Source organism: Theobroma cacao, chromosome 5 (genome assembly GCF_053813885.1).
Source record: "Theobroma cacao isolate CCN51 chromosome 5, ASM5381388v1, whole genome shotgun sequence".
NCBI classification, from domain to species: Eukaryota; Viridiplantae; Streptophyta; class Magnoliopsida; order Malvales; family Malvaceae; genus Theobroma; species Theobroma cacao.
In genome coordinates, this window is record NC_142643.1 from 1,300,146 (window position 1) to 1,318,947 (window position 18,802).

Genomic DNA, 18,802 nt, shown 5'->3' on the forward strand with positions numbered 1-18,802 from the left:
CAAGACAAGTGGATCCAAATTAACGTTGGTCTCTGTGCCGCGAGGCCAAAGTCAAACTAAGTAATGCACATGCTGGATCTACTTCACGATTCTTCTGAAAACCAGGGAGCTAAGGAAAAATTCCTTCAAAGGATAAAAAATGGAACAAGCAGAACCCCAAGTACCCCACGTGGTGTTCTTGCCCATCCCTGGACTTGGTCACATCAAACCCATGCTCAAGCTAGCAGAGCTTCTCAGCCGTGCCAGTTTCCAAGTCACCTTCATAAACACGCAACGCATCCATGATCGTCTCCTCTCCACTGACTTGCTGGCACGCTACCCTGAGTTGCAGTTCCTGACGATCCCAGATGTTGTACCACGTGATCGTCCACGCTCGGGCACTATGAGTCCGGGTGATTTTTTATTGGCCGCAGGTCCTGTGATCAAGCCAGCGCTCCGTCAGCTTTTCATTTCGCTTTGCAAGAAAAAGGGACGGTGGCAGCCTGCTACGTGCATAATCGAAGATGGGATATTGTCTTCTTCTGTTATTGATGTTGCAGAGGAATTTCAGGTTCCTGTCTTCGCTTTCCGAACATCGAGTGCTTGTTGCATCTGGACTTACTTCCACGTACCTAAGCTCGTTGAAGAAGGGGATGTTCCAGTGGTACAAGGTTAGTTGGATCAAAGCAATTCTCATCACATTTTCAGCTAGTAGTTTTCTCAAAGGATTTCTGGTCTAAGTTACTGGGTTGATTTTCTCCAAGGAATAGCAGAAAACTAGATAAATCACCAACAAGAATAAGATAATTGTATGCCTGCTCTGATAATCAAATGGCAAACAATCAGATTCTTGATTACTTGTATATAATTAAGAAAAGAAGTGGCAAGCTAACCACTTACCTTGATCTGGCATTCTTGTGGTATCTCTGTTTTGGATAATTGAGATTTGTATTTATCTAAGAAAAGCAGGAAATTGCCTGCTACAGAGGAAGCAACCTGCAGAAGCAGGAAACAATGGAAAAGATGGAACATCAAACAAAAATGTTATCTGCCAAACCCCAATTTACACTTAGTTCCCTGTTTACATGATCATTAGCAATGTTGTGTATCCCATCAAGCCTGAATTTAACAGAATCTATGATGCAATTAAGAAAAAAAAAACTCTTTAATGATTCATTATCATTTAGCTTGGTTTTAACTTGTATGGTGTTGCAGATAAAGACATGGACAAGCCAGTCACTTGCATTCCAGGACTAGAGAATGTTGTTCGACGTCGAGATCTTCCGGGAATTTTCAGGATTGAGAGAGCTGACGATCCAGGCTTGGAATTCTTTATCAACGACCAAACCTTAGTCATGCCACGAGCATTTGCAGTGATAATCAACACTTTCGATGGACTTGAAGCAACCATGTTATCTAAACTGGCTTCTGTTTTTACCAAAATGTACACTGTCGGTCCTTTACACGGTCTCTCCAATGCCCGCGCGAAGGACCTAACAACTTCAGCATCAAGCAACAGTATTCTATGGAAAGAAGATAGAGGCTGCATGCCTTGGCTTGATTCTCAGCCGTCAAGATCAGTTGTTTTTGTTAGCTTTGGGAGTTTAATAGGCTTGACACGAGACAAAATGCTTGAGTTCCGACATGGCTTGGTGAATAGTGGCTATTCATTTTTGTGGGTCATTCGACCAGACTCAATTACAGGAGAGGTTGATCCAAGCCTGATCCCAGGGGAGCTGAAAGCCATGATAGAAGACAACAAAGGATTGATGGTGAGTTGGGCTCCTCAAGAAGAGGTCTTGGCTCACCCAGCTATCGGTGTGTTCTTAACCCACAGCGGATGGAACTCGACCTTGGAGAGTGTATATGCAGGAGTACCCATGATTTGTTGGCCTGCAATTGGTGACCAACAAATCAACAGCAGGTTCGTGAGTGATGTGTGGAAAATCGGTCTTGACATGAAAGATACCTGTGACAGATCAACGATTGAGAAAATGGTGAGAAGCCTGATGGAGGATAAAAGAGAAGAGATCATGAAATCAGTGAATAAGATTAAGAAGCTGGCTCATGAAACTGTCAAGGAAGGGGGCTCTTCTTTCTCCAACCTTGAGAAATTGATTGATGACATTTGGTCAATGAGTCATTTTGCTCGGAAGGAAAGAAGTGACTAGAAGGCATTAGCATTTCACCAGTTATAAAACAATGTATCCTAAATAATAAATGTTAGTAGGCATCCTATAAATATTATTGAAATCTATATCAACAAACGATTCAACAAAACTCTCGATTGCTATATCTTTCCCAACAATTAATGTCTTTTTCATTATATATGTCAATCTTCTTGTTATCGAAAAATTCATACCTGAGATGAGCATGTTCGAATTTATTACAAGAAAAGAATTAATTTTCTTACATATAAGATGAAAATTGAACAATGAAACCAACAGTTGCAGCTAGAGCCTAGAGAAACATCATTAATGGTGTAAACACTAGCCACCAGAGTACTAATGTCAGAGAGAGCAAGCTCAGGTTTATTTCATTAGTGATTTAGTTAATTAGATTTAAATGCAAAAGAACAATGGACAACTCTCCCTATGACAAGTGCTCAGTTAGAAGCACTGCAGAACAGGTAACAGCAAAGCAAGAGGGCATATGGGCAAAATGTAGTTTTGGCCTCTAACTCATACCAGCATTCTCTTCTTAAATAATAATAATAATAAAGCAAAGAAGTGCACACATGAAGGAAGAAAGATCAGAAACTTCCTGAATTAGAAAGGAGAACAAAATATGACTCATCCATCATAAATGAGTTGTTCATGAAGTTTTTTTTTTTTCATTTTTTGAGAATTTCTCATCTTTCATCTTTCCTTTTGTCTGTTATGTGAATAATCTTTCAGTCCAATGCAATATATATGTATATAATTCATCATAAATTTGCAAAGTGTTGCTGAATGTTGTGAACAGATAAAGTTGCTTGAACATTTTAAGCAGAATTCTGAATATTCTGAACAGTGTATACTTAGTTTACAGTATTTCTTTTAATTAGATATTGCTAAGAAAGAAGAACAGAACCCATCAGCGGTCGTTAACGTTAGCCTGTCAAATATCAACTAATTATTTTCAAGCATCCCCCTGGGCATGAAAGAGAATCTGTACAAATCCAGGGGGCCAAATTTGTACACAAACCGATTCAACCAAGGAAAGAAAACACAATTTCAGCATAAAAACACAAACTGATGCTATAATGGAATGAATCACACAATCTCCGCTATGAATCACGTAAATCTGAGGGAGATCAGAGGATGACCTAAAACAGCTGAGGAAGAAGACAGCACCGAGAGAGGTGGCCCAGACATGTATGAATATTTTTGCTCGAAAGGCAACAAGTGATTAGAAGACATTGGCATTTCACCAGTTGAAACAAAGAAGATCCTAAATAAGATGTATTGAGTTGCGTAAAGACAAGGAACCAATCACTTTAGAAGTTATGTTTTGATTAGTTAATTGATATTTAAAAATTCATTCTACCCTTTCAGAAAGTTGTTCTTTGGGTTTATCAGAGGCCAAATTCTGTCAGAAAGCCTCAGGCCCGCAGTTCACCAATAGCCAAACTACAATACTGAACTCTCTCAGCTTTACTTTTATCCAGTTAGAAAATTCTGTCAGCTCCAACCATTGTCAGAGAACCTCATCATGTTCCTGTAACTGTAAGAAAGAATCTCCTTGTCTGTATACGATCGGTTTGAAGCAAATTAAACTATTAGCATCATTTACACTACTGCAGATTAGAACCCGGGAGCTAGCTAAAGCGAAATTCCTTGGGAGAATCAAAATGGAGCAAACACAACCCCGAGTGCCACACGTAGTCTTGCTGCCTTTCCCTTCACTTGGCCACATCAAACCCTTGCTCAGCCTGGCAGAGCTTCTCAGCCATGCCAGTTTCCAAGTCACCTTCCTAAACCCTCAGCAGATCCACGATCGTCTCCTTCTCTCCATGGATATGCCTGCATTCCGCCGTCGGCACCCTGAATTTGAGTTCTTGTCCATGCCTGACCCTGTTCGTCGGTCAAGTGATCGTCCACGCCCCGGCCTATTTAGCCTTCATGACAACATATTATCTTTAGGGTCTGTGATCAAGCCAGCGCTCGGTGAGCTTTTGATTTCTTTCAATCGGGAAAGGGGACGGCGACAGCCTGCAACGTGCATAATAGCAGATGGGTTTTTGTCATCTCCTGTTATTGATGTGGCAGAGCAATTTGAGATTCCTTTCTTCGCTTTGCGAACATCGAGTGCTTGTTGCATCTGGGCTTACTTTAATCTACCAAAGCTCGTGGAAGAAGGGGATGTTCCTTTTCAAGGTTAGTTGGGGATCAAATCTTCTTAACTATCTTCAATAAGTACTTTTTATACGCTTGGCTCAGTGTTTTTGTGGTTCCGATTCTTGAAATACAAGTTTAGACAGTCTTTTTTTTTAGTGGATTTCATGTTTTCCTTTTGGATTAATTGGTTTTGTCTAGGAATCAGTTTTAAAACTAGAAAACAAACCTTAAATTATTTACTATAATTAAGTAAAAGTACAAGAGAAGTTCTATCCTAACTATACACAGCATATGACTAACAAGCTTGTTGTATTTCACTTGCCAGTCCTAGCATTAATTATTGAATACCCAATTTTTTTTAGAATAATGTTTATCCAGCTTTTCATTTGAGATGCTGAAGCAATGATGTTGCTTATATGCCATCCTTTTGTTTTTGAGATTGTTTCATTTCACTTTGAATTGCAATCAAACCTTTGATTTTAGTTGCAGATGAAGACATGGACAAGCTGGTCACTTGCATTCCGGGACTGGAGAATGTTGTTCGACGCCGTGATCTTCCAGGAATTTTCAGGATCGAGAGAGCCAATGATCCAGCTTTGAAATACTTTATCAACGATCAAACCTTAGTCTTGCCACGAGCATCTGGTTTGATACTCAATACTTTTGATGAACTTGAAGCACCCGTGATAGCTAAACTTGGTTCTCATTTTACCAAAGTCTACAGAGTCGGCCCTTTGCATAGTCTTTCTACTGTCCGCATGAAGGACCTGATATCTGTAGCATCAGGCGAAAATATTCTATGGAAAGAAGACACAAGTTGCATGACTTGGCTTGATTCTCAGCTGTCAAAATCAGTTATTTTTGTTAGCTTTGGTAGTGTAATCAGCTTTACGCGTGACCAGATGTTCGAGTTGTGGCATGGCTTGGTTAATTGCGGTAAACCCTTTTTGTGGGTCATTCGACAAGACTCAATTATTGGGGAGGATGGTCCAAACTTAATCTTGGGGAAGCTTAAAGACATGACAGGAGATAAAGGGCTGCTGGTGAGTTGGGCACCTCAAGAACTGGTCTTGACACATCCAGCCATCGGTGGGTTCTTCAATCATAGCGGATGGAACTCAACCTTGGAGAGTATATTTGCAGGCGTGCCCATGATCTGTTGGCCTGCAATCGGTGACCAGCAAATGAACAGCAGGTTTGTGAGTGACGTGTGGAAAATCGGTTTTGACATGAAAGATTCGTGTGATAGATCATTGATTGAGAAAATGGTGAGAGATCTGATGGAGGATAAAAGAGAAGAGATCATGAAATCAGTGAATGAGATTAAAAAGTTGGCTCATGAGGCTGTCAAGGAAGGGGGGTCTTCTTTCTGCAACCTCGACAAATTGATTGATGACATACGGTTAAGGAGTCATTTAGGTCACAACAATTCTGAAGGCAAGAAGTGATCTGAAGGTATTATCACTTCACTGGTAATAACATTTTATTGTCATTATAAAACAATGTATTGGAACCTATGTTTTAATCAGATGAATGATAATACATTGATGCTTAATTTATTTTTTCAAATTTTAATGCTTAATTTAACATTACATGTGTTCATATAAAGACATGTTACCATTATCCACTACTCGTGACTTTGCGATGAGGCAACCACATGTTCTGGTCTTGCCCTTCCCTGCCCAAGGCCACATCAAACCCATGCTCTGCCTAGCAGAACTCCTCTGTCAAGCTGGTCTCCGGGTCACTTTCCTCAACACCCACCATAGTCACCGCCGTTTAAACAACCTCCAAGACCTCTCCACTCGGTTCCCCACCCTTCATTTCGAGTCTGTATCCGATGGACTCCCTGAAGATCATCCACGTAACCTTGTACACTTCATGCACTTAGTGCACTCAATCAAGAATGTTACCAAGCCACTTCTCCGGGATTTGCTTACCTCTTTGTCCCTCAAAACTGATATTCCTCCTGTTAGTTGCATAATCGCAGATGGGATTTTGTCTTTTGCCATTGACGTTGCAGAAGAGTTACAAATAAAAGTGATTATCTTTCGAGCTATAAGTAGTTGTTGCTTGTGGTCTTATCTTTGTGTTCCCAAGCTCATTCAACAAGGAGAGCTTCAATTTTCAGGTAAGCTTTTAAACTGCTCAACTTCAATTCTACATTTATTTTTAGTGTTATATTTGAAAAATTTTAGCAAGATAAAATTGTTACAGATAGTGATATGGGTCAGAAAGTTAGCAGCGTTCCAGAAATGAAAGGCAGTTTAAGACTGCATGATCGGCCTTATTCTTTCGGATTGAAACAATTGGAAGACCCTAACTTTCAATTCTTTGTAAGCGAGACTCAAGCCATGACTCGAGCTTCTGCTGTTATCTTCAATACATTTGACTCCCTGGAAGCTCCTGTTCTCTCTCAAATGATCCCCCTTCTTCCTAAAGTTTACACCATTGGACCTCTCCATGCTCTCCGGAAAGCTCGTCTTGGAGATCTATCACAACATTCATCATTCAACGGCAACCTGAGGGAAGCAGACCACAACTGCATCACTTGGCTTGACTCACAGCCGCTAAGATCTGTTGTTTATGTGAGTTTCGGAAGCCATGTGGTTTTAACAAGTGAAGAATTATTGGAGTTCTGGCACGGGCTGGTGAACAGCGGTAAGCGGTTCCTGTGGGTCCTTAGACCAGACATAATCGCAGGAGAGAAGGACCATAACCAAATCATTGCACGAGAGCCCGATTTGGGGACAAAAGAAAAAGGGTTGCTTGTGGATTGGGCTCCCCAAGAGGAGGTCTTGGCTCATCCATCGGTGGGTGGGTTCTTGACCCACTGCGGTTGGAACTCGACCCTTGAAAGCATGGTGGCTGGTGTCCCTATGCTATGTTGGCCCAAACTACCTGACCAATTGGTCAACAGCAGTTGCGTGAGTGAGGTGTGGAAGATTGGACTTGACCTGAAGGATATGTGTGATAGGTCAACGGTGGAGAAGATGGTCAGGGCATTGATGGAAGATCGAAGGGAGGAGGTTATGAGATCAGTGGATGGAATTTCGAAGCTGGCTCGAGAGAGTGTTAGCCATGGCGGGTCTTCCTCTAGCAACTTAGAGATGCTAATTCAAGAACTTGAAACTTAATAACATGTTATGATGGAGTACTTTGGTTTCAATTATCTTGCATATGTATACATAAAGTTCATTCTTCCAAAGTTCAAAATCCAGGAGCTTAACTATAGCAAAAAATCTATGAAAATGGAGCAACAGCAGCTAGAACTTCAAGCACCCCACACAGTCTTCTTGCCCTTCCCCGCCCAAGGCCGCGTCAAACCCATGCTCAAACTAGCAGAGCTTCTCAGTTATGCTAGCTCCCAAGTCACCTTCACAAACACTGAATACGTCCACGATCATTTACTTTATACATATATAATATTAAAAAAAAACTTTAAAAACTCGATATGACTGTTAGAATCGAGTGTTACAAAGCTGGATAATACACACCTTTTTGGTGCTTGAATCATATTCAATTGCGTGTAACCTAGGCATTCCTGGTGAGAGGTTTCATGGAGGGTATAAGGGAGAAGAAACTATGAAATCAATAGACGAGATTGCAAAGCAAGCTCAGGATATAGTGTCCAGGAAGGTGGGTCTTCTGATAACAACCTGGAGAAATTGATTGAACACATAATAAGGTCAATGAATCTGACAACTTTGATCAAATGTCAGCCAGAGAATTAAGCACTGCTGGTCCAGTAATTATTATCCGAATCTTGCAACAATTAATAAAATTAGATTAATGCTGAATTGCTATTAGAATTATTAAGATTTTGATTTCTGATGTTTGGCAGTATCTTTTCGCCCCATGGAGAACAAGTTAGAAAGATAGGTTCTTCAATTAATGTTAATCCACTGTCCCAAAGTCAAGAAACTGTAAGTGGAATATTCAAATAATAAATACCAATTTTGAGAGTTACGTAAGCACTTGTGACGCTGCTACCTACTCTTTTTAATAAAGAGTTAGGTAAAAGAAATCAATTGTGATAAAGTTACAAATCTTACTAAAGTGAATCATCAATATTTAAAAACTTCATTAAACTAAAATTAGCCTAAAATTAGATTAAATAAAAAAATTCTATTATATTTATAATTTTTTAAAAATAATAATTTAATAATATATTCGTGTATCAACTTAATTTAATTAAAAGAAAAAAACCAGAAGAAATGTATTGATGTTTGTCCCCCAAGTCCAGTCTCGTGGATCATAATCAGATAGCCGACAATAGTGTGCGTAGAGCCTCATGTCTGCATGATCAGATATTGATGTTTCCTAGGAGTTCTCTACCTATATTTGGGTGTTATCATCCGGAATTGAGCAACCAATAGCCCAAAGCAAATTGTTATCTAATAATGGAGCAGCCAGAACCCCAAGTTCCTCACGTAGTCTTCTTTCCCTTCCCTGCACATGGCCACATCAAACCCATGTTCAGGCTAGCAGAACTTCTCAGTCATGCCAATTTCCAAGTCACCTTCCTAAACACTCAACGCAACCACGACCTTCTCCTTCTTTCCTCCGATATTCCAGCATTCCGTAGCCGGTATCCTAATTTTCAGCTCTTGTCCTACCCTGATAAAGTCCCACTCGGTCTTGACCCACATAGACGGTCCGAACAAGGTTTTGTTGACCTTTTGCTCTCTACAAAAGCTGCGGCGAAGCCAGCTTTGAGTGAGTTGTTGGAGAAAAAAACAGGGCGGCGGCCTCCCACGTGCATCATAGCAGATTGGGCAATCATGTGTTCTTCCGCCATGGATGTTGCCAAGGAGTTTGGGAATATTCCTGTCTTCGCCTTTCAAACAGCGTGTGCTCACTACATGTGGATGGACTTTCATCTCTTGAAGCTCATCGAAGAAGGGGAAGTTCCCTTACGAGGTTGTAGGCATGCATATATAGTTGCTGTGACCATCTAACTCTCTTGACTTTTAATTTTTCTTGTGTGAACAGTGAGAAATTAAATCATATTCTGTTTAACAGATAAAGATATGGACAAGCCGGTCACTTCCATTTCAGGATTGGGAATGTCTGTTCGACGCCGGGATCTATCGGGTTTTGCCAGGTTTGACACAGTTTGCAAACAAGTCATAGAAATCAGTACTAATTATGGATCCTCAGCTGTGTCTCAAGCATATGGTGTGATACTTAACACCTTTGACAAACTCGAAGCCCCAGTAATCTCTAAACTTAGCTCTTTTTTGCCTTTTAAAATTTACACCATTGGTCCTTTGCATTGTCTGCTTAATAACTATTGTATTAAGGATTCAAATCCTTTACATTCAATCAATGTTACCATCTGCAAAGAAGACACAAGCTGCATTACATGGCTGGATTCTCAACCATCAGGATCAGTCATTTTTGTTAGCTTTGGGAGTTTGGTAAGTTTATCTCGCAGCCAAATCCTTGAGATTGGGCAGGGTTTACTCAATAGCTGCAGGCCTTTCTTGTGGGTCATTCTACCCAACCCCATTGTTGGACAACAAGAAGATGATTCAACTCCAGGACAAATCCTGATGGAGCTTGAAAACATGTCGAAGGAGAAAGGGTTGATAGTGAGTTGGGCACCTCAAGAAAAGGTCTTAGCCCATCCAGCCATCGGTGGGTTCTTGACGCATAGTGGATGGAATTCAACCATGGAGAGCATTTACGCGAGGGTGCCCATGATTTGTTGGCCTACGGAAGCTGACCAGCTAGTCAACAGCAGATGTGTGAGTGAATTATGGAGGATTGGTTTTGACATGAAAGATACATGTGATAGATCAACGGTTGAGAAACTGGTGAATGATCTAATGGAAGATAAGAGAGATGAGATAATGAAATCAATGGATAAGATTACAAGGCAGGCAGAAGAGAGTGTCCAGGAAGGTGGATCTTCGTATTGCAACCTCCAGCGGTTGATTACTGATATACGATCACTCATTCCTACATAATGTTGCTAGCAAAAGATTACCAAGCAGGCTTGAAATAGTGTAGGATGGATCTTCGGTTTGCATCTTGGCAAAGTTGATACTTTTGCGTAGGGAACGAAAGGGATACTTTTGTTGTGTGGTTTTCTTGCAGAGCCTGGATTTTAAGTTGATATGGGTCTATTAACAACTTAAAATCTGGTGATGTTCTTGTACTCTTACAAGAATTTGATTTAAATCCGAGTTGTGTTGAAATGAAGTGCCTATTTTTCAAAAAAAAAAAAAAACTTGGAAAAGTTGATAGAAATCATAAAGGATCAATGATTCCTTCGGCTTGTGAAGTGTCTGAAGACATGTAATCAATGGAAAACCATTGTTGAGAAGAAGACTTTTAACACTTTTTTTTTTTTTTGGAAGGGCATGAACATTTTATTGAAAGAACCGGCAAGGGGGTTGCTACAAAACAGCAGACGTAGAAAGAAATCCCTTCAGCTGCTAAAACCCTGTTACAGAGAAACCAAATGGGTCACACTCAGCCAAAAAATATTCATGCCCACCTGTACATGCAAAAATACCTCAAAATAAATATCCATTTTCCATGCTAAAAATAAAGAAAGAATAGGAATGAATTGAAACCATCGCAAATCATTATCATCAAATCAAAGACAGGCGAAACATTAAAAAACTATAGAGAATTTACCCATTCGCATAACAGCTGTTTTGGCAAAAGAAAGAAATAAACTATGCAAATGAAATAAACACTATCACTCCATTACTTATTTATATGAAATAAACACAATCACTCCATTACTTATTTAATTATTTTTTTCAAAGGCTGGACAGCTTAATAATCTAGTTGCTGATATCAATGGATTTGAGTTTTGTCTTCTTCTCTTCCACCTTTGGCATTGTCACAGTCAGCACTCCATTTTCCATTGTTGCTTTCACTTCATCAACCTTTGCATTTTCTGGTAACCTGAATCTCCTAAGGAACTTTCCACGTCCCCTCTCTATACGGTGCCACTTCTCATTCTTGTCCTCTTTCTCCACACTTCTTTCTCCACTTAACTGAAGAACCCTTCCTTCCTCGATTTCCACTTTCACTTCTTCCTTTTTCAGTCCAGGAAGATCAGCCCTGATTACATGAGCCTCTGGGGTCTCTTTCCAATCGATTTGGGCATTGGCAAATGTTGAAATCTCATCATTAGAATTTAAAGGTGCCCAGATATCTGAAGAGAATGGGTCGAAGATAATCCTGTTGCCAAAAATAGATGGAATCAGGGACATTTTCTTTGTTTTTTCGAAGGTAGTGATGCAAGAAAGATTTTAGGGAACAACTCTTAATGCTAGTTCTTTCACTGAATAAGAAAAAAAAGCTTGGATGTGATTTATATATAAAGTTTGGCTTGTAGGATCTTGAAGTTTCGGGGCCATTCTCTTTTGATTGTCTTGGAAATCGGTGGATGGCTCGATGCTTCATGTTTCTTCTGAAATCTTCCACCAAGTTCCATCTACAATCCTCCTCTTTGCGTGGCAGCCACTGCCATTCCATTCACAGGACAGATGAGAAGGTTCTGGCTCATGGACCAGGGCCTGGCTATGATTTATTTCATGTGCTAACACCTACGGGCTTACTTGCCACCTCTAGAAATCTTGGACTTTGAAAGAAACTTAACATCCTGCCAGGACCCATCGGTCTTCTCTTTGTCGTTTTTCAGTGCCTTTCAAACCCAATTTAGTATGGGTTAAGTCGGTCCTAATGTTATGCTGATAACACGGCGTCAATGTTCCTTGCATCAGCCTTACCCTCGAACCAATTTAGCAACATATTCTATTCTAAAAAGGATTATCCTCTCGTGCACAGGAACTCCATTCAACATTGAGGGACAACATATATTCGGATGCCATATTCGTCTACATCCCTTCATCCATAAATTCTATTCAGGACAGGCAACATTTCCATCTTCTTTAAAAGAGGATTCCTCCCTCGAAATATCATGGACACACACACACACACACAATTAGCATTACACTATAGATTGTTGTACATTTAGAATCCCATTGTTCCCTTATAAATACTTATCCCGATATCTTAGCCTTTCATAGCAATATAGCATCAACATTTATATCATTAATTTGTTTCATTTCAAGGGTTAACTGTCACCTTAGTACCTAGACGTCTCCTTAGCTAGTTGTTTCACAAAGATGTCGAAGGTTCCGAATAGCTATTTGCACGAGCCTTTCTACCAGCAAGCCTGGGATCCGTTCCAGGAATTCAACTTCGGGGGCACTCTGGTTGCGCCTCGTCCTGCTTTCTCCTCCGGATCACCGTTCGCGCTGGCGAACCTGGACTGGAAAGAGACCCCAGAAGCTCACGTGCTCAAAGCGGATCTTCCAGGGCTGAACAGGAACGAAGTGAAGTTGGAATTGGAGGACGGGAGGATCCTCTGCATCAGCGGGGACAAGAGCTCGGAGAAAGAAGTGAAGAGCGACAATTGGCACCGCGTGGAGTGGAGCAGCGGCTCTTTCGTGAGGCGGTTCAGGTTGCCTGAGGATGCAAAGGTTGATAAGCTGACGGCATATTTGGAGAACGGGGTGCTCACCGTGACAGTTCCTAAAAAAGAAGCCAGGAAAGGCAACCAGAAAAGAACCATTCAGATCCTTGGCTAGTGTGAGAGATTCTGCTTCTGCTTTAAGAATTTCATGAGGGAAATGAGAGGTTTGAGAGTTAAAGCCCAACTATTAAGACTTCATGATCATATAAAACAAAGAAATGTGATCTGAGTGTGCATGTGTACTACTCTTATATATTATTATTAAAATAAATATAATTAATAAATACTAGTAATGTTCCTCTTATTATTAGCTAATCTCTAGTTTAATATTAGGGTTATGATGGATTTACTATAATCAAAATTTATTTGAATTAAACTTGTTAGCTATAAAAACACCATCGAGTTTTTGAAGGCAATTAAGTAAACAGTTTTATATTTGATGTATTATTGTACACTATCAATTAACTACAAGATGACGCATCATTAATACACAACGAGTGAATTAATATCGTTTTTTTGTTAATAAATAAATTTAAAAAGATAAATACCCACAATTTTAAAACTATTTATTCTGAAAAGATTTTTAAACTTTTATTTTATATAACATAATTATGTATAGATACTATATAAGCTTACTGTATATCAAATACAAATCTTCAAAATTATACTATTACATAAAATCTCATAATTCTAGTCAAATTATATACTAAATGCTATGGTTTTTACTTTTTTTTTCTGTTAATAAATTGTATTCTAGATGTTGTAATTATAACTTCCATCACATCTATGTTAGACTATTACTATTGGCAATATAATAACCATTTACTCTTTTAGAGGCGATTATCTTGAAAATCAAACAGAAGAAGAAGATGATGTTCCTGCCTTGGGCCCCTGCTGAGAAACTTCTACAGTGTTTACACTGGCTAAAACTCAAAAAGGACTAGAGCCCATGTGCCAACACCATGCCCATCTCTTCTCTTTGCCTTTCCTCTGGCGACCCACAGATAGACATACGCTACACAGCTTTTAGTTAATTAATCATAAAGCAGGGAAATTAGTTGATAAAGACAGAATAAAATCTAAAATCTCTGCTTCAATGCGTCATTGGCTGGAATTATTTAAGCTGGAGATTAGTACAAAAAGATAAAGTAGCTTCTTATCTCTGCCATGGCAGTCATTCGGTCCGTGCGAACATGGAAAATGTCAGTTCCAGGGGAATTGCTTGGGATCGAGTTTTGCAGGATTCTAAAGTACACTTCTCTTTTTCTCCTTCAATCCTTCCCCCACGCCCCTTCCGAGCACGTACAAGCCAAAGACATGACCAATCAACATCCCCCTGGAAGATTATAACCGTGGAAGAGTAAGCCACCTGCCCTGGAAATGAGCGTGGAACCATGCAAACTCAATAAACCCAGCTTTAGAAATGAAGAAAAAAAGAAGAAAGATTCTGTATTTTCTTCTGTTCCCTCTTTAAAACCCTGCTTCTCTTCTTTCCCAAATACAAAACAATAAGAAAGAACAGAGGAAAAGGAAGTAATTGAAGTCGATGGTGAACATGGTGGAAACGACATCGGCTTGGAACACGACGGGACTCCACGTGCATCGGAAGTCGCTGTTGCACATGAGTTTCTACTGGGGACACAAATCCGAAATCCTCTTCTCCGGTTGGCCGGGTTCCAACTCGGGCATGTACGCGTTGGCCTTGATGTTCGTGTTCGCCTTGGCAGTGACCGTAGAGTGGCTCTCTTACTGCAGCATCATCAAGCCTGGAGCCAACAAGGTCGCCGCTGGGTTCTTTCAGACGGCGATGCACACGGTGCGTGCAGGGCTGAGCTACATGGTGATGCTGGCTGTCATGTCGTTTAACGGCGGCGTTTTCCTCTCCGCGGTTTTCGGACACGCGGTGGGGTTCTTGGTTTTCGGGAGTCGGGCTTTTAGAAAGTCCGGCGGGTCCGAGAAGAAGCCGGACCTTCCTCCCAGGAAGTAGGAAAATGCTGAGTTGAAGTGGAAATTGAGGGGGTAATTGATTTTCCATGTGTTTACTCTTTACTCTCTGTGTGTTTTGATTGAGAGAAGTTAATCTCTTGTAATTTGGGTTACTTGTTGTGCAACTTTGAACAACTTCATAAGAATTTTGCATTCATTTTCCCTCATGAATTGTTATAAAAAAAAAACTTAAATTTCACTTTTAATTTAATGTTAGTGCAAAAAAAAAAAGGTTTCAATACTAAGTTGGTAATTTGATTTAAGGCTTATAAATGAACAAAATATTTAATCTTCCCCAATTCCATTAAATTTGATAAATTTACATCTGACACGAAATTAAGCAGATTTAAATTAAAATAATTTTGTTTTATATTTTAAACTTGTCAAATATATTTAATCAATTTAAAAAAAATTATAAATGGTAAAGATTTTGAGACGATGATATAATTCGCAGCTCTATTTTTAATATCGAGGATAAATCTTTGCAAATTATTATTGGACAAAAGAAACCATATTTGCTTTTGTATGTTGTTCAAACTTAGGGAAATTTTGTCATTTTTTTTCCATTTTTGGTACAAATTAAGTTTATAACGCTCAAAAATCAAAATCAAAACTTAGGAAAACAGGATCAAACTAACCTCAATAATCAAGATTATAATCCTATATGGGGATGATGGTGTCGAAATTGATTAGCTTGTCAAGTTTCTATGTAACCCAAAAGGGTAAGTTTATTATTTTAATTAAATATTGATTCCTTCTACTTACAATTAAAAAGAGAATCCCCTACTATTATAGGATGATAATCTCCCTTCTTTTACAACCATGAAAACTTGCAACCCATTGATTCCGAAAGCAGTTACAAGAATTAAATTGTTAAACAAGTTGAGTGATCATATATATTGAGTGAATGTATATAGGTATAGTATATATGTGACACGACTACGATAATTGATAATGAGTTTAACTAGGGTTAGCATCACATGTGTAACCTGAAATTTGTGTCGGCCTCCGGACCACGTTTTCAGCCTATTTGAAGAATTCAAGGCTATATATACATGTGGATGTCGTGCAAGTTGAAAGCCTGAAGTGAAGAAAGCAAAATAAAAAACGCAATCTGCGTATCTCCGTTGTCTCATCTTTCTCCAAGAAATGGTCCGATTTCGATCTCAATCTCATTCTCTAACTCTCCTCTGTCAGATTCTCTCTCCATTGTTGCTACTGATCTTCATGATCATCATCCATCCTTCATATGCAGATGAACCTGATGAACCTTTGCGTGGAAAAGACCTTGTGAACGAGGTCTGCAACCATACGTCTGACTACAAATTCTGTGCCGACACTCTACTTCCGAGCGCAGCATCTGCGCCGTCGGCGACGGCCGGGGAGATCGCTAATACCGCTTTGCGTTTTGCACAAGTCAAAGCAACGGACGCCCGAGTCCTCATAGCTAGCCTGCTGCTCAAGAATTCTTCCAGCTCCACCGGCCGCCGGCTTCTCCAGAGATGTCAGCTGGATAACAACAAGACGATCCGGGAGCTTTCGTCGGCTAACGATGACTTGAACTCCGATTCCATCGACAGCATGGTCGAAGATCTGAACAACGCTGCTAATGCCACGAGAAGTTGCCAGGATACCATCCGAGAAACCCCTTTTTCTTCAGCACTGGATAACAAGAACATTGAAGTGATTAAGCTTTGTGAAATTGGCGTCGTCTCCACCAAATTCTTCACCATTGATGATTTCACTTAAGCTTTTGTTTTTTAAACTTAACAGATGGAGAAAAGGGTTTTGTTTGAAACTATGGGAGTGCACAATTTCCATGAAAATAAACCATGTTAATGGTATAAGCAGAAGACCAAATAAACCGTATGTAATCCATGGCCATCCAAGGTCAAATAGCAGTTCATATTTTGTTCTTGATGTGATTGTAAGAACCCATTGTTAGATTAATTATATTACTGTATGCGATATTTGGTGTAATTAATGACAATTAAGTCAATTATCAAAATGATTAGCTTAAAAAAAAAAGAAATCTCTATACAATTATAAGTCGCAAACAAAGTTCAAGAAAATGAGAATGGAAGGTGCACTTTCCCTGTATTTGGTATCAATTTAAAATGGTTTATGACATATACTCATCTTGTGCATTTAATTGTACTTTTTAGGAACCAAACATTATAGTATTTAACATTTGATGTTTATTCATCCAAAAAGAAAAAAAGGGTGAAATATTTACATTCTTCCTCTAGCGGTAAAACAAATGATTGACTAAAAAAGATTAGGAAGGAAGAGGAAGAAGGGAAGGGGAATCAGCTTGTATTAGGGCCCTTCTATTAAGGTCCACAGCTTTATTGGACATGCTGATCTCTTTCCAAATCTACAGGTAGAGGGCCCAATTAAGTTGCTATAGATTAAAATATTACTTATAAATATACATAGAGTTTGGTTCTTGACCAAACCAATAAAAAAAAGATAGGATTGGGTTAAAAGCTTCACATTAGTCCAATCTAAATAGTACAATCTCTTTAATTCATATTTAATGCAGAAATTTCGAGGGAAGATCAACTTGTAAGCAACATTATTAGCTGATGGTGGTACAAGGATAATAATAATTAAGTAAAAAAAATCTAGTAGCTAGAACTTCTCTGACAACTTATTCATCTTCAAACAATGATCACGTCAGAGACTGCAATGGACAAGAAAGTTCACATCCCATCAAACAACACCGTCCGAAGAGGGGAAGCTGGTAATTTTCCTCCCGCAACTAGTTACTAGATGTAGACCTTGTAGCTTGTTTCACAGAGATTGCTTATCATTTGTGAACTAGTACTTCAAAGTGGCAGAAACAAACAAAACATTGAGAAAATTAAGTAAAGGGAAAGGCAAGAATCTGCTAAGGGTACCAATTGGTCATTATCTCCAAGGTGTTAATTCGTCGTTATTTCCTGCTTCTTTTTATTTAAAACAGATACTCCCAAAGAAAATTAGCTTGCACTTTCTCCAATTTTCTCTAGTTTTTCTCCCTCCCTGCCTCTCTCTCTCTCCCTGAAAATGTCTGATCATGGTGGCATGGACATGCCTACGCCGGCAGGGTCAAACGGTAGCATGAAATCAATGGATATGCACATGAGCTTCTACTGGGGTAAAGATGTGATAGTTCTCTTCTCTGGGTGGCCGGAAAGCAACTCCGGCATGTATGTACTGGCAATCTTCTTCGTGCTGTTGCTAGGCGCCGCCATCGAGGTTTTGTCTATGTTGCCACCGGTTAAACCTGGCACCAAACCTGTCCTCGGAGCTTTCACTCAGGCCAGTGTTTATGCCGTCCGAATGTGCTTTGCTTACATGGTTATGCTCTCTGTCATGTCCTACAATCTTGGAATCTTCATAGCTGCCGTTGCTGGTCATGCTATCGGGTTCTTCATCGTCAAGCTTCGTGCTCTGCAGGCTAAGGAAACCACCGAGCAGCGGTACATGTCTCCCGACGGCATCGCTTCTAAGATTTGATGTTACGGTATACCAGTCATGTTGCCTGAGCTTTAACTTAGAGCTTGTAAATCAAATGGAGTTTTTCATACTCTCTTTGGTATCAAGAACTTATAATCAAGTTGCTCATAGCTTTGTCTCTCATTTACTCAAGCAATTTTCATTCGCCAAATGATCTATGAATGGTTCACTTTGCAAGGTTCTTTGTTATACTTTAGGGGAATGGATCTGAATTTTTGTTGTTTTTGCCCCAAGATTTAAGACATTGTTAACATCACCCCTAGAATGAATAGGGCTAGTCTACCTTTTACCGATGGAATATTTCATTGCTTGTTTTTTCAGCGCCCCTTAACAGCTGTCGAAATAATTATGTTTTGTTCTAGATTGAGGATCACGAGACTAAAAGAAGAAACAAGTGATTGGCAAGGGCCAAGCATTGAGAACCAACATGTTTCCAAGTGTCAAATGATGAAATAATTTATCCAGAAAAGGACAAAAGACTCAAGAATTGAAAATTTTGATTATGATT

At 39.6% G+C, this 18,802-nt stretch overlaps 9 protein-coding genes and 1 long non-coding RNA gene across 13 annotated transcripts; 8 read left to right on the forward strand and 2 right to left on the reverse strand.

The window, feature by feature from the left end:
* The first annotated feature begins 2 nt into the window (after positions 1–2).
* Positions 3–2,259, forward strand: LOC108661878 (7-deoxyloganetic acid glucosyltransferase-like). The gene is made up of 2 exons (XM_018120767.2): positions 3–650; positions 1,195–2,259. The coding sequence occupies exons 1-2, from the start codon at positions 140–142 to the stop codon at positions 2,148–2,150; spliced, it is 1,467 nt and encodes a 488-aa protein (XP_017976256.2). The 5' UTR covers positions 3–139; the 3' UTR covers positions 2,151–2,259.
* An 823-nt stretch (positions 2,260–3,082) lies between these two features.
* LOC18597640 (7-deoxyloganetic acid glucosyltransferase-like) lies at positions 3,083–6,427 on the forward strand. Of its 4 annotated transcripts, none has more exons than XM_007026785.3 (3): positions 3,083–4,337; positions 4,782–5,753; positions 6,289–6,427. In XM_007026785.3, exons 1-2 carry the CDS (start codon positions 3,812–3,814, stop codon positions 5,744–5,746), a joined length of 1,491 nt encoding a protein of 496 aa, XP_007026847.3. In that variant the 5' UTR covers positions 3,083–3,811; the 3' UTR covers positions 5,747–5,753; positions 6,289–6,427. The 4 variants fall into 4 exon arrangements, with proteins under 4 accessions (XP_007026847.3, XP_017977597.2, XP_088663044.1 ...); XM_018122108.2 differs by having other exon boundaries at positions 6,275–6,412; XM_088806918.1 differs by lacking the exon at positions 6,289–6,427 and having other exon boundaries at positions 4,782–5,867.
* LOC18597641 (7-deoxyloganetic acid glucosyltransferase-like) lies at positions 5,892–7,506 on the forward strand. The gene is made up of 2 exons (XM_007026787.3): positions 5,892–6,429; positions 6,516–7,506. Exons 1-2 carry the CDS (start codon positions 5,892–5,894, stop codon positions 7,433–7,435), a joined length of 1,458 nt encoding a protein of 485 aa, XP_007026849.3. The 3' UTR covers positions 7,436–7,506.
* Positions 7,449–7,898, reverse strand: LOC108662323 (uncharacterized). Its single transcript, XR_001928237.2, has 2 exons — positions 7,796–7,898; positions 7,449–7,685 (listed from the first exon to the last, which is right to left on the reverse strand). It is a non-coding gene; the product is annotated as an uncharacterized LOC108662323 (long non-coding RNA).
* Positions 7,899–8,650: 752 nt separating this feature from the next.
* On the forward strand, positions 8,651–10,635 carry LOC18597642 (7-deoxyloganetic acid glucosyltransferase-like). The gene is made up of 2 exons (XM_007026789.3): positions 8,651–9,221; positions 9,324–10,635. The coding sequence occupies exons 1-2, from the start codon at positions 8,702–8,704 to the stop codon at positions 10,271–10,273; spliced, it is 1,470 nt and encodes a 489-aa protein (XP_007026851.3). The 5' UTR covers positions 8,651–8,701; the 3' UTR covers positions 10,274–10,635.
* Positions 10,636–10,859: 224 nt separating this feature from the next.
* LOC18597643 (17.8 kDa class I heat shock protein-like) lies at positions 10,860–11,720 on the reverse strand. Its single transcript, XM_007026790.3, has one exon. It carries the CDS (start codon positions 11,534–11,536, stop codon positions 11,102–11,104), a length of 435 nt encoding a protein of 144 aa, XP_007026852.3. The 5' UTR covers positions 11,537–11,720; the 3' UTR covers positions 10,860–11,101.
* Positions 11,721–12,244: 524 nt separating this feature from the next.
* LOC18597644 (18.1 kDa class I heat shock protein-like) lies at positions 12,245–13,108 on the forward strand. Its single transcript, XM_007026791.3, has one exon. It carries the CDS (start codon positions 12,455–12,457, stop codon positions 12,917–12,919), a length of 465 nt encoding a protein of 154 aa, XP_007026853.1. The 5' UTR covers positions 12,245–12,454; the 3' UTR covers positions 12,920–13,108.
* Positions 13,109–13,569: 461 nt separating this feature from the next.
* LOC18597645 (copper transporter 4-like) lies at positions 13,570–14,947 on the forward strand. Its single transcript, XM_018121186.2, has one exon. It carries the CDS (start codon positions 14,351–14,353, stop codon positions 14,789–14,791), a length of 441 nt encoding a protein of 146 aa, XP_017976675.2. The 5' UTR covers positions 13,570–14,350; the 3' UTR covers positions 14,792–14,947.
* Positions 14,948–15,939: 992 nt separating this feature from the next.
* LOC18597646 (uncharacterized) lies at positions 15,940–16,539 on the forward strand. The gene has a single exon (XM_018120689.2). It carries the CDS (start codon positions 15,940–15,942, stop codon positions 16,537–16,539), a length of 600 nt encoding a protein of 199 aa, XP_017976178.2.
* A 1,055-nt stretch (positions 16,540–17,594) lies between these two features.
* Positions 17,595–18,471, forward strand: LOC18597647 (copper transporter 6-like). Its single transcript, XM_007026794.3, has one exon. The coding sequence runs from the start codon at positions 17,842–17,844 to the stop codon at positions 18,292–18,294; it is 453 nt and encodes a 150-aa protein (XP_007026856.2). The 5' UTR covers positions 17,595–17,841; the 3' UTR covers positions 18,295–18,471.
* Positions 18,472–18,802: the final 331 nt, after the last annotated feature.